The 13,264-nt window shown below is 34.2% G+C and overlaps 4 protein-coding genes across 5 annotated transcripts; all 4 read left to right on the forward strand.

The window, feature by feature from the left end:
* The first annotated feature begins 74 nt into the window (after window positions 1-74).
* Window positions 75-1,361, forward strand: LOC106624617 (lysozyme P). The gene has a single exon (XM_070108453.1). The coding sequence runs from the start codon at window positions 774-776 to the stop codon at window positions 1,233-1,235; it is 462 nt and encodes a 153-aa protein (XP_069964554.1). The 5' UTR covers window positions 75-773; the 3' UTR covers window positions 1,236-1,361.
* A 372-nt stretch (window positions 1,362-1,733) lies between these two features.
* On the forward strand, window positions 1,734-3,082 carry BORCS7 (BLOC-1 related complex subunit 7). 2 transcript variants are annotated; one of them, XM_014244376.3, is made up of 3 exons: window positions 1,734-1,835; window positions 2,117-2,254; window positions 2,318-3,082. In XM_014244376.3, the coding sequence occupies exons 2-3, from the start codon at window positions 2,117-2,119 to the stop codon at window positions 2,495-2,497; spliced, it is 318 nt and encodes a 105-aa protein (XP_014099851.1). In that variant the 5' UTR covers window positions 1,734-1,835; the 3' UTR covers window positions 2,498-3,082. The 2 variants fall into 2 exon arrangements, with proteins under 2 accessions (XP_014099851.1, XP_069964173.1); XM_070108072.1 differs by lacking the exon at window positions 1,734-1,835 and adding an exon at window positions 1,860-2,008.
* Window positions 3,083-3,648: 566 nt separating this feature from the next.
* On the forward strand, window positions 3,649-5,215 carry LOC106624618 (trypsin 3A1). Its single transcript, XM_036374834.2, has one exon. It carries the CDS (start codon window positions 4,361-4,363, stop codon window positions 5,195-5,197), a length of 837 nt encoding a protein of 278 aa, XP_036230727.1. The 5' UTR covers window positions 3,649-4,360; the 3' UTR covers window positions 5,198-5,215.
* A 6,518-nt stretch (window positions 5,216-11,733) lies between these two features.
* Cpr57A (Cuticular protein 57A) lies at window positions 11,734-13,025 on the forward strand. Its single transcript, XM_014244373.3, has 3 exons — window positions 11,734-11,931; window positions 12,090-12,479; window positions 12,650-13,025. The coding sequence occupies exons 1-3, from the start codon at window positions 11,911-11,913 to the stop codon at window positions 12,836-12,838; spliced, it is 600 nt and encodes a 199-aa protein (XP_014099848.1). The 5' UTR covers window positions 11,734-11,910; the 3' UTR covers window positions 12,839-13,025.
* The last annotated feature ends 239 nt before the right edge of the window (window positions 13,026-13,264 follow it).

Genomic DNA, 13,264 nt, shown 5'->3' on the forward strand with positions numbered 1-13,264 from the left:
GGTTATATTCATTTGCAAATTTCAAAAAAATATTTTTTTTCTAATACATAACGTATGTATATTTTAAAATAGTCTCTAAAAATTCGAAATTGATATGGCAAAAAGTTTCGAAAATACGAGCGTATTTGTCAGAGTTTTTGAACTATGTGTAATCGATTCCCAAAACTTTCAAACGCTGTTTTCAGAATCGGTAAGAAATTTTTCTCCGAAACGGTTGCACGGATCGACTTGAAATTTTCATACGGCCTTCTTAGATATATTTGTCAGCTAATCATCTTAGGAATAAGAACTTTGATAATAATTTCGATTTTTAAGCTACTCTGAAGGGTAAATTCTTTCGCAAAAAATGTATTTGTTTGGAAAGCCGCTATTTTGTTCAAAATCTAAATTTAGACAAGACCTTTAATCATTACCTGTAATTTTAAGCAGAAAAATATTCCTCACTTCCAGACACCTTTTTTCGTAGGTCCTCTTGAAGAATTTTTCAAAATGAATCACCGATTATTAAAGTACATTAATACTGTAAATTATTTATTATTAATTAGAAGAAATCAAAAAATTTCCTACAGGGTGGCCTATTAAACTGAAATAAATTGAGGATGGCGCGTGGACGCTGAAGACATTAAATATGTATGTATATTTTTTGTAGATTTTCAAAATCGAGTGATCTGGACGCACTACTAGTATATAAAAGTAAATAGCTGAAATATTTAAAATTCAGTTAGATTAAATTTTTAAGCTAGTGTAGATTGTATAACTGTTGCTTTGTAAAAATGAAGCTACCAGCATTAATCGCTTCGATTTTTCTTCTTAACTCTTTTTGTATCCTTATTCAAGCACGAATTTACAAAAAATGTGCGTTGGCACGCCGTCTCTATCGGCTGGGTATGCCTTTTTATGAACTGGACGATTGGATGTGTTTAGTTGAGGGTGAGAGTTCCTTCAATACGAAAGCTATAAATCCATCGAATGTGGATGGCTCCGTCGATTGGGGTCTGTTTCAAATCAACGATCGCTACTGGTGCAAACCGGCAGATGGACGTCCATCCACTAATTCGTGTCGCATGCCTTGTCGTTTACTACTGAGCGATGATATACGATTTTCGGTTGCCTGCGCAAAGTATATACGACGCATTCAAGGCTTCAGCGCTTGGGTCGCATGGAATAATCGTTGTCAAGGCTATAAGCCGAGTGTGAAGCACTGTTTTGTGCATAGTGGACCGTATTTGAATTAAAGTTGTATGCGTTTGTGATTAACTGTGTATTTTTATATTGTAATAAAAGATATGTGAATAAATATAAGATGAACCTCAAGGCTTTAATTTTTTTTCATATAAATTTGGTAGAAAACCCATTACTGCCGTTTTTGGTTTCCTTTGAACTTCCTGCAATTTCTCAACTCGTGATCAAAGAAACCTCGCAATATTACAGGTACTTAGTGAGGTTAAATTTCATTTAAACCCTTCAGAACCACCGATTCTTTTCTCAAATGAAGAACTTGGAAATGAGGACGACGGGTACATAAATCCGATCGAGGACTACGAGGACTGTCGTGTTAAATGAATTTGACATAAAATTTATCGAGCAATTGTGCGAGTTATAGAAAGGCACCATAGACCACAGGTTGCAGTGCATTCCTTAAATTTTAATGAGCCTTAGAAAAATCTATCATAAATTGCCTCTTCTAGCTGGCTCTGCCGAAAATTGACCAAGAGATGGCGCCCTACACAGTGAAAAGGAAACAGCTGTTGGATTGACGTGTTGAGAAAGAAAAAAATTTTTAGGAAATAAACAAAGTTTTGCCAATTTTATAAAACAACTTAGAGTGATTCAAGGTAAGCTTAATATTAAATAATTTCATACAAATATTAGGTTTTTAATGTTGTTATACAAAATCTGGTTTTTGGAGCACAATGTGCGGTAAGGTACTCCTACGCCTCACTTTCCAACCAATCATACTTAAAAAATATATGTTATCTACTTTATTGAGCAGTTATTAGTTATAAAAGTAAGCTTTGCAATCTGAAAATCCAAAAACAGAAAAGTTTCAATAAGTTTAAACAGTACATTTTTCTTATTTAGACTAATGTTATTTAATAAATCTTCTTATATAAAGATGGCCTCAGCATCGAGCAGTTCAGCACGTCATCTCTTCAGCGATAGCAAGAAACGACTTTGCGATCGCGTTGGTGTTAATGTAAACAATTTGGGTTCCGTCGCACGCCAGATAGTGCGCGGTTCCAAGTCAAATGAGGTAAGCATGCAAACTAAAATCAATTTAGAGTGCACAAAAGGATGTTTTTTATTTATTTTTCAGATTTTGGGTCAGAGCATAAAAAACTTCACACAAGTAGACATTGTATCCGATTATAGTAGTCAGAATTTGCATAAAATGCAGCTGATATTACAACATGTCGACTATCAGCATGAAATCATGCTTGACAGTGTAAATCATATGGATTATCTGAAGGATCAAGTGACGGCAATGGAAAGATGATTAGAAGAGAGTGGCTGTAGAAATTAAGCATGTGTTCGTGAAGCTTTCTACGCCAATTTCTTGTTTATATATTGATTTATTTAAATCTAATATTGAAAAGTTCGGCTTTAGTTTATTTATAAGTGGTATGTTTTGTGGTCTGTGCATGTTGCCTGAACCAAGAAGACTTTAAAATATTGGTACGCAGAAAAGAACTAACAGTTCAGGCATATGAAAAATACTTAGTGCAGCGTAGTTGCTTTTGTTTTTTAGACGGAAAATGTTATATGTTTGAAATGAAATGCCAAGTTGAGAATTTAGGTTAGTAGGTTGACGTAAAAGTAAATAATATTATTATGTGTATATGCTAGCAAGTATTATAACGCGTAATTTAAATTTTTTTATAGGTACATACATATGTGTGATAAATTTCATTTATGTATATTAGTTAACTTTTAAAATTTCAAATTTAAGTTAACTTTAAGTATGTATGAAATCTAGCCCTAAGTCCATTTCATATTATAATTTTGATTAAATAATTAATTTTAAGTATGTACATACATAATAAAAAGAAATGAAACATTGAAATTTGATATATGTTTAAAATGTGCTTATAATTTATTTTAATAAGTAATAAAAAAACACCGCTTTATTCCCCTACTATAAATATATATAAAATATTTTGATTAAATTCGGTGCCTTTAGTATCTATTTTTTGTAACATATACATATATACGCATACATTAGAGTGGGTTAAAAAAATGAATATATTTTTTCGCTTAGTACTCAAAAAAATAATCTACGAAAGGCTCTCCAAGTATGAGAAAAATTCAAAAGGAAATATTGAATTTGCCTTAAAATAGTCAAACTTCAACCTTAATCTCTTTTAATGCTTAGGTTTACGAAAAAACGTTTGGACCTTTTTTGAAGAGCATTCAATTTCCTTTCAATTGCTTTTTCAAGCAGTTGGAAGATAAATTTGAATTTTTCTATCTGTTAATAAGCAAAAAAAAAATAGAAAACTATAAGACGGAGTACTTTCTCGTTACAATTAAGAGATCATACTTGGAGAGCCTTTCCTAGAGGTCTCTAAGAACTTACTTTTCTGAGTACCAAGCGAAAAACAATTATTAAATTTTTTTGACTCACTCTAGTATCCATACCTACATATGTGCATGTCAAAAGCGCTAGTTGAGTGTTTAAATATAAATTCAGTTACTGTATCAGCTGTAATGCCTTTAGGTTGCAAATGATTGCCTGATAAGAAAACAGGACAATAAAATTTTATTTATGACGAGATGATTATTTGAAAATGTAAAATAGAGCTACCTATACTATAGTGGTGCGATATTGGCGGTTCCGACTAATGAGCAACTTCTTAGTGTTAAAAATATATAAAGTGAAATAATCGCATTGTTTTCAGATACAATCTTCTAGCATATAAAAGGATACATTTTTGGCTCTAGCTCTTCATTTTTGACCCCAACATAAAACTCGGGCTGAAATTTTCGACACGCTGTATAAATATGTATATATTTTTATGATCAACTCGAGCAGTATTCATCGTCGGCATCTTGTTATTGTGGTTTTGGCAAAATCTCTATATCGCATCTAAATATCTATCGTATTTATCTTAAGCTATATAAGATTCTATGTTGTAAAGATACAACAAACTGTTTGGAGGCCAATGTCATGTAAACTTAGCAAGTTCATTGTACTACATTTGTAATGCGGAAGCCGGACGCATAGCGTCTATAGATAAGCTTAAACACTTTAGCCTAATCACAGCGATAAGCTATTTACACAGTTGTTTTTGGATATGAACAGTATATATATAAGCGACACGATTATTAGCCGGCTCAAGTATCAAAACAAGCATCTAATATGAACGACAGCGTATACAAGCCAAAACTATTACTGCTGTTGTGCATTGCAACGCTCTCCACCGCTGAGCAGAACATAGCAACAACGAAGCAGTCTCCAATTCAGCTAAATAGTGTCGTTGGACGCATTATGGGCGGCTATGAGGCGAATATAGCACAGTTTCCCTATCAAGTGTCCATTCAGCAGGAAGGTGCGCATCGCTGCGGTGGCGCCATTTATAGCACGACGATTATAGTGAGCGCCGCGCACTGCTTCGAGTTGTGGGATATGCCGGAGTTGTTTGCCGTGCGCGCCGGTTCGTCGGAGCACGAACGAGGTGGCGTATTATCGCTGGTACGACGAATTTTTGTACATCCACAATTTAACCCAACTAACGGTGTAAGCGATGATATAGCAGTGTTGGCGTTAACACATCCACTATCATTTAGCGTAAATATTCAACCGATACCGTTGGCTTCAAGTGCAGATATGACAGTTGCATCCCATACGGTATTCTTTGTGAGCGGTTGGGGTGCAGTTACAGACGGTTCGCGTTTGCGATCGCCACGTTTACTCTTCGTGACACTTCAACAATTCGAGCAGCGCTCTTGCGAGACCACATACGCTAACATCGTGCATGTAACCGAGGGAATGTTGTGTGCCGGTACGGTGCGTGGTGGACGTGATAGCTGTCAGGGCGATTCTGGTGGTCCGTTAGTGGGCTATTCACGTGGACAATTTGTTTTGGTGGGTGTAGTATCGTTTGGCATCGGTTGTGGAAGACCGGGTATCCCTGGTATTTATACACGCATTACAGCATATAAAGATTGGATCGAGTTGGTTGCGAAGCAGATTTGAGTCGGAAGTAGCTTAAGAGAGAGTAAAATGTAAAGCATATGTATTTATATTTATGTAAGAAAGCTCAGGTCAATTATATGTTTTTATAGTTACGATATTTATCTAGATTTAAAACCAATAAAATATTTAAGGCTTTATCTTTTAGCTTCTAAAATTAGATAATGGTTTTATAAAAAGATTTTGCGTATATAAGTAGCTGTTAATCGGGTCAACAACAACACAAAAGCTGTCACTTTCTAGCTAAAACCCCTCCTTTACTTTCTATTAAACTTTATCACATGTCTTACAAAATTATGACACAATGAGGTTTAACCGAATAATCTCGTTAATGATATCCATTCATTTACAACTGTCAACGAACTATGTATTTAGTACCACCGTCTTTTCAAAATTATATATCGTTGGAATCCAAAGTATTTAATTTGAGTTTCCGGCTATACAAACCTCTCTCGCTAAAGCTCCATACAAAAATAATAGTGCCAGATTCACCGCTATTCCGAAACTAACATAAACTAGTATTTTTTGGGAAGATATCATTAGCCTCGTTAGTCGACCTTTTATAGCTTTTTAAGTTATTAAGTCGCTTCATGCTAAGTATATTTTTGAAAAAGCTTCCGACTGCACTAAAAAATATGGCGCGAGTGGAAAAATTTAACTATGATCTGCTGAGTTACATAGTTAAATTTCTGTTTTGTTCCATGACGCTGAGTGCTCCAAAGGTCTAAACTATTACCCTTACTTTGACAATTGATTGTATTGCGTTGATTTGATGTTTAGTAAATGGAAAATCATGCACGGTCAGTTTGAAATACTGCAAAAAAATATTCAAAGGACTTTAGAGGTCTCGACATTATATTGTATTTTGAACATTATTTAATCACGAAAGAACTCAGACCGCTTAGGAGATTGTATCGAACGTAAAATTTTGGACTTTTCTTTATTTTGTTAAAAATACTTCTCTCTCTAATTCAAATAATATTTTTTTTCTATATGGAACAGCTGTATGTGTTAATTAATATGAACAAAAAAAAATAATATATATTTGTTGTGTATAACTTTTTTCAGTATTACTTATCTTATTTTGGTCATAATGATAATCGTAGCTAGCTTATCAATACATATCCTTTACGTGACGTATCCCACAAAAATCAGTTGACAAAGTTGACTAATGGACAGATTCGATCACAAAAAGTTCGTCAAAGTAATGTTACGGATTCATTCGCTTGTTCCACCGTCCTCTTGAGACCAGTTGACACATAGATGATTGATTTTGACTTGGAGAAGCAAAAGGTAGCGATCCATATATATGTAGGCCCAATCATTGAATAAAACGTTGGCTTCATCTTCAGTTTAAAAAAAAAAAACTGATTGTGACTTTCGCATACAAATCACACTAGGCAGTTATCCTTTCTGCATACAAAGGCACCTGCAGTGTCTCTTTGGGATTTTACGCACTCTAATCCTGATGTTTTGTCGGAAAATTATAAATATATCTAAGTTCACGACATAGAGCGCGAGCTTTGGAATACAATTTTCGTGACTTTCTAACGTCACTTCAGTTAAAAGGTTTGCATTGTATCTTGTCAAAGTATACTGAACTGAAATGTCAAACACATGTCTTTTCCTTGACAGCTGGTTTGACAGCTATGCCTCTAGAACGTTAAACCCACGCTTTTTTAATAAATAGGTGTAGGGTATATAAAAATGTTTAATTTAACTTTAATATTTTCCCTCATTGATTTTATAAATTATAATATTATTTAGTTAATACACAATTACTCTAGCATTTCCAATGTGGGCAGCATTGAGGATAGGGTTTACTCAGATCCGCCGGTACGAAATTACAATTTTTGGGTGCATAAGCGTTGGGACAGCTAAAATAGTTATATTGAATCATCATATAGTTGAGCATATAAAAATCATGCGTTTTAATAACTCTTACGTTTTAACTTCGAAATCGTCATAGCTGGCGCCTTTACAGACGATTTGACTGCATTTACCAGGCACAGACTTAATATCACCCTTTTTCAGTATCGAGCCATACACATCGCAATTGGCTGTTGGCGGATATAAGAATTTTATATTATTATTTGTAATAGAAATTTTTAATTTAATATTTTAAAAATACACTAGTGATTAATTATATATGCACACATTTAACATAGTTTACTAATTTGCACTCGTAATTCATTATATGTAAACTTTTTGCTCACCATTCACACTGTTCAGCAGTAAATATAGCGAAAGCACATATAAACACACTTGAAGTATCGACATTCTGTTTAATTTTCTGACTATAGACACAAGTACTTCTCAGTTCTGAACACACGCCAATTTGACTTAAATTAAATATTCGAAATGCATGCAAGTACCGCAGACGGTTTTGCGCAACTGGACGAATTGAATGGTCATAGAGCTTTGTCTAAAACGTTTGCTCATCCGCAATGGGCGATTTTTTGTGTGATTTTTATTATTAAGTAAATTCAGGAAAACCCCCCATCTCTTCGGCGAATATTTGCTAGTTATGAACATTCTTTGTTGACTTATGAGCGCTTAAAGACGCTTCTATGTGATATATCTTTATATATGTAGGTATGTATATATTCTTTTTAAAATGGGACTGTTGTATAGGAATGTACAATTACCTTTTGAAATGCTTTTGTATTACAAATCTATTCACCATATGCCATTAGGGTTGTTCTTAAATATAATGGTTTGATAAAAAATAAATAAATAATAAAAAAATAAATAATAAATAAGTAATAATTAATAGTATGGTAGTTACATACAGAAATGCAAATTCAGTATTTTTACCATCTCCAAGCTATATGATTTGATTTTTATTGGCTGCACCGAAGCTATAATATGCTTCACAGGTGCAGTTCTAATATCATAAAAGGTATGAAAATATATGGATGGACGTACGAACGGACATGACTAAATCGAATCAGCTCATCATACTGATAATTTTTATACTTTATAGGGTCTCCGAAGTTTCCTTTCGAATGTTACAAACTTTGGCAACATTAATATATAATGTTCAGGGTATAAAAAATACGTAATTGTTATTTTGGAACCACCCTAATGCTTATATATGTATGTATAGGTGAACAAAGTTGCACAGCATCTCTCTGCCGAAACTGATAACCTTTATACCGCTTAGCAAAAATAAAAAATTATTCCAATTAATTAGAAATATTGATAGTTTATTTATATTACCTATATGTTTAACGATTAAATACAGTAGTGTTCATTGATTTAAATACATACAGTACATAAATCTGTATTAACTATGAAAGCTTTTGCGTTATTTATGACAGAATGGAACACTTTATATCGGAGTGTGTTTCTAGCTGCTCAGTTTTTTCCAAAAAAAAAGAAGAGAGTTTTCTAATGGATTTGCAGCCAGTTCTTGTAGTAAAAGTTTCTACTACTCAGAACTTTATTTTCAGACTTTCAAATGTATAAGTAGTATCAATAAAAATTTACTCGAATAGTCCGATGAATATTCCAACCGTTAGTCAGTATTTTCCACAAACCAAAAAAAAAGAAGACTTTCTTTTTATTAAACTTTTCTTTATAGAACTCCGCTCTGCAAGAGATTCTCGACAGCGAGACGTTTGGGATCATCACAATTTGTTTACTCATGAACAAGTGATTTCTCGGTACTTTAGACAATAGCTGGGAGATTGAGTGTTTTTTTCTCAATTGGACGGGGAAGCTCTCAAGTTTGAAAAATTGTTGTGATTTCGGTTTTGTATATGTCGAAAAACTAAAGGCGATGACGCAGACCTTTGGGAATAAGAGAGAAAGATTCAGCTATAGATTCTTCTCTCTTTATGTCTAAACAACTGTAATTAATACAAAAGTTGGTGCTTACGCTGAACTCTGGAGTTGAGAATGTAATGAATGCGTTAAAAGTTTGTAGTAAAAAAATGGGGATGCCTCCTCCGCGAGTAGAGAAGGACTTGAAAGAAAATGAGTGAAGGTCCTGGAAGTTGTCAGTTGTAGATCCAAACTAAAAACAACTTCGCATGTCGCTTTAAACCTTTTGAGGTAGCTCAAGCGTTTTTCTTCAAGTAATTGAAATTCATAAAATCTTAGGTAATCTCAATATAATTAAACAATTATGTTTTGTTGTTGTTGTAACGATTTTAAGCCGATAAAATACAAACATAAACGACAATCTTAATGTGTGTGTGCCTTTAAGCATCAAATTTAGCGCTTTTATCGTCTTATGTGTGAAAGGTGAACAACCTGTTACTGTTTAGCTAAAAAAACACGTGAGTATTTAAGATTACTTTGCATTACCTTGACCTCAGTATTGAATTACACTTGTCTAAATATTATGGCTTCTACAAAATGTTCACTAATATTACAAGTGTTACAAAATGTTGATGCCAATATAACAGATAAAATTACATACAAGATTTTCTTGTTTATTTCTTAAAGAACATAGAGATCTTTGTAATTGCAGAAGAAGTACAAATCCACTAAAAATATACCAGTGTACTCTTGTGTGACTAAAAGTGATCGTAACGATACAATTTCCATTTCCATTTCCATTTTTGTGCGCAACCGCGCGAGACCAAACCGTGGGACTATCAAATTTGAATGGAGGGAGTGTAAGAAGAGAATTTTTCTGCAAGAGATCCAGTTTTTTGCAAACATAGACTGGTATAACCAATTTATATCTGCATTTATTTTATATGCTTATGCCCAAAATGCGCTGAGTGATCCAAAAATAAGATCTTTGTTAACCTGAACCTCCAAGAATGGACCAATATATGTTTGAGAGAATGTTAGCGTTACTCATTCAGAGGATAAATTAGTAATAATTAGTTAAAAAATCCACCTTAGAGTGTGCGGAATTGGATTTCTCGAATAACTACTAAGTTTCTTAACTCATCTGACCATTTTCGCGATCTGAAAGACCAAGATACCAAAATTTTTTACTATTAATTAAAATATTAAAAATAAATTCAATACTGACTTTTAGTTTATTTTTTTTTAAAAATTCAAAACTTTGTCTTCGTAATCAGTTTTAGAAGTACAAATTTGTTCAGATCGAGCAGTGAGGCCGAGAATGTGAGTGTCTCTTAAAATATAGTACTCACGACAATTAAATAATACAGCACTTTAAATTACAGCCTTACAGAAGTCAGGGCTCTTAATTATTAAAATATTAAAATGAGCAGTATGCTTTTATTGGGCGTTAATATATAAGGTGAATGGCTTATCAATGAGTTATCCGCTTTATCACCTATATGTTTTAGAGTTTTAGTGTTTAAAAGCTTTTGTGACACCATAGCTTTATTAATTTAAGAGTTTTTGTGCTTTAATAGCTTGTGTGATTTAGTAGCTTTCGTGCTTTAGTAACTTTTGTGTCTTTAGAGCTTAAGAACTTCAGGAATTTTAGTACTTTAAGAACCTTAGTGCTTTAAGAACTTTAGTGCTTCAAGTGCTTTAGTTAGTGTTTCGAGAGGTTTTGTGCCTTTGGCGCTTTAATGATTTATAAGTTTTGCTGCCTTCAGAGCTTTAATTTTTGAAGAGCTTTAGCGCTTGAAAAGTGTCTGAAGAGCTTTAATGCTTGAAAAACTTTTAACACTTTAGAATATTTAAAGCTTAAGTTTTTTTTATTAATTTACAAGCTTTTGCGCAGTAAACTTTCAGTGCTTAAAAACTGTAAGAGTTGAAAAGCTTTAGTACTTCAGAAAAACATGTGCTTTGGAGCTAGAAGTTTAGGACGGACTTAGGAGTTTAAGTACTTTTTGAGTTGTTTTGTGTGCCAAAGAGCTTTCTGGTTGAACAAATAAATCATAAAATTAAAGAATGCGTAGTTTTCAAGGGTTAACAGTATGACGTCATAATATGATTTGCAAAAATTCTTAGAAGATCCAGAAAAAAAGTTCTAATAATCTAATTGTTTTTGTTACAAATACAACACTCACCCAAATGACTCATTCATACTGAGTTAATTATATGCATATTTTTTTATATTTGTATATTTTGTATATTTTTAAGTGCGAAAACAATAAAATTTATTAAATGATTGCACGGCATAAATATACCGAAAGAACAAAACATAATATTGGATATTTATTATCGCATTTTTAGAACGTAATCTGTAAAGTGTGAAATTAAAATTTTGAATGAACAAAACAAGTTTCGCAGCATCTTCGCATTGACTTAGAGCGCTGAGACGAACCTGAAAACTCATGTACTCATATAATACTGCTTAAACGGCTCATCGTGCTTAGCAAAAGCTTCAATCAATCAATGTTAATATGTCTATAGCTACAGCTTCGAAGCTTCACAACGGTGCTTTACTAAGCTGGTGACGTTTGTTTGTTGGACATACAAAGATACATGAGTAAAACATTCAAATGTTGTGAATCTGTGGTTCAACATCAATGCAAAGCTACACAAAATACCGGTTTTTCTAATATCAAAAAAATATGCTAAAATTCGTATTTCATTTACTTGTTTTGCTAGAGTGTTTTCGTCGCTGTTAGCTGAAGCTTAAGCGAGTGTTTATTAAGGCGAGTTTTTAGTAGCATACAACATTTGCAGACGTACACAACTCAGCCAGCCAAAGTACGCGTTGTCAAAGTAGAAATTTTCGCAAATTACATAAAGAATTATTAAAAATCGCCAAATCGACGTGAATTTTAACTTTTGTATAGACAAAAAACTATTTAGTGTTCGCCAAAATGAAATTGTTTATTAAATTGGTGAGGCGCTTGTAACGTAATAACACAAAATTCTTGCATAAAACACGTAGCAATCGCATATAAATAACTGCAATTCCACGCATGCGCATACAAACTAATTTGCATTTTCATTTTTGTTTTTCTTTATTTCGCACGAAAAATAAACAACAAAAAAAAAGTTCGTCGTTGCTGTCTCGCTCGTTTGCGCACGCGCCGATGTCTCGCATATACTACATCAGGGCGGCTACACCACAACAACACCACAGCCAGGGCCACCCAATCCATATGTCTTCAGCTATCAGGCTGGTCGTGCGCCAGGTCATGTGGATCGCCAACATACCGAGGTCTCCGATGGCACGGGTGTGGTACGTGGCGCCTTCTCCTATGTGGATCCAAGGAATCAGTTGCGCACCGTACAATATGTAGCCGATGAGCATGGTTTCCATCCGCAATTAAGTCACGAACAGGAGGACACCGAGGCAGTGAAGCAGGCGAAGCGTAAGCATTTTGCGCTCTACAATCGCATTGCGCAAGAACATGCTGCCGAGGGGGTGAACGGCGCTCCAAATGTAAGTGTTGCACGCCGCTATCAATTGCGAAGCGCTGCAAGTCGTGCTTGTATGACAGGCCTTAGCATTGTTTTGCAATGTCATCAGCAGGCACGAATTGCTGCCTAATTAAATTTTATTTTCAATTATTTACAAATTTTTATTTATTCACATATTTTAATGCAAATTAGTCTGCCTACGCTGCTGGGCCGCGCAACACCGAGGCCGTCGCTTATGCCACACACAAACATCTCAGCGAATTCGAGCGCATTGCGGCGGAACATGCGCGCATGCGCGCCGAACTCGAGGCACAGCGCTTAAGCAATCCACAGGATGATGGCCAGTACCATGGCGAGGAGGAGCAATATCAGCACTACTAAGTTCGTCAAAGTTTTTTTTAGTTCGCTTGTACATATGTTTCACTTAAGTTCTATGTAGTTAAATTCCTTAGTAATTTGCTTTTGTGATTTTCATGTACTCCCCCATAGCTGCAATGTGTATATATGTAGTATATGTATGTATATCTGTAATATGTTTGGCTTGCCAATAAATGTTTGTTGCACCGCACCTAAGCGTTTGAATATGCTCTCAACAATATGCTTAAAAGACTACAAATATTTGCGCAAAATTATTTGTATTGTATAATGCATTCTCGTAAAGCGATAAGTACTTGCAGCAGTACCTACATATATATAAATATTTAATTATATACAAGTGGCAATCGCGTTGTTTAAGCAGCAAAAATTATTGTATGTACTGGCTCCGAGTGATTTGTTGTTGCAATGAGAAAGCATTTCGAAGTTTTT

Source organism: Bactrocera oleae, chromosome 4 (genome assembly GCF_042242935.1).
Source record: "Bactrocera oleae isolate idBacOlea1 chromosome 4, idBacOlea1, whole genome shotgun sequence".
NCBI classification, from domain to species: Eukaryota; Metazoa; Arthropoda; class Insecta; order Diptera; family Tephritidae; genus Bactrocera; species Bactrocera oleae.

What these genes read in the sequence shown, in the direction of transcription:
- BORCS7 (XM_014244376.3), top strand. Translation starts at nt 2,117, where the DNA reads ATGGCCTCAGCATCGAGCAGTTCAGCACGTCATCTCTTCAGCGATAGC. An exon ending in GCGGTTCCAAGTCAAATGAG is followed by an intron (nt 2,255 to 2,317) that starts GTAAGCATGCAA and finishes TTTATTTTTCAG; the next exon opens with ATTTTGGGTCAGAGCATAAA.
- LOC106624617 (XM_070108453.1), top strand. Translation starts at nt 774, where the DNA reads ATGAAGCTACCAGCATTAATCGCTTCGATTTTTCTTCTTAACTCTTTT.
- LOC106624618 (XM_036374834.2), top strand. Translation starts at nt 4,361, where the DNA reads ATGAACGACAGCGTATACAAGCCAAAACTATTACTGCTGTTGTGCATT.
- Cpr57A (XM_014244373.3), top strand. Translation starts at nt 11,911, where the DNA reads ATGAAATTGTTTATTAAATTG. An exon ending in TGAAATTGTTTATTAAATTG is followed by an intron (nt 11,932 to 12,089) that starts GTGAGGCGCTTG and finishes ACAAAAAAAAAG; the next exon opens with TTCGTCGTTGCTGTCTCGCT. An exon ending in GGGTGAACGGCGCTCCAAAT is followed by an intron (nt 12,480 to 12,649) that starts GTAAGTGTTGCA and finishes AATGCAAATTAG; the next exon opens with TCTGCCTACGCTGCTGGGCC.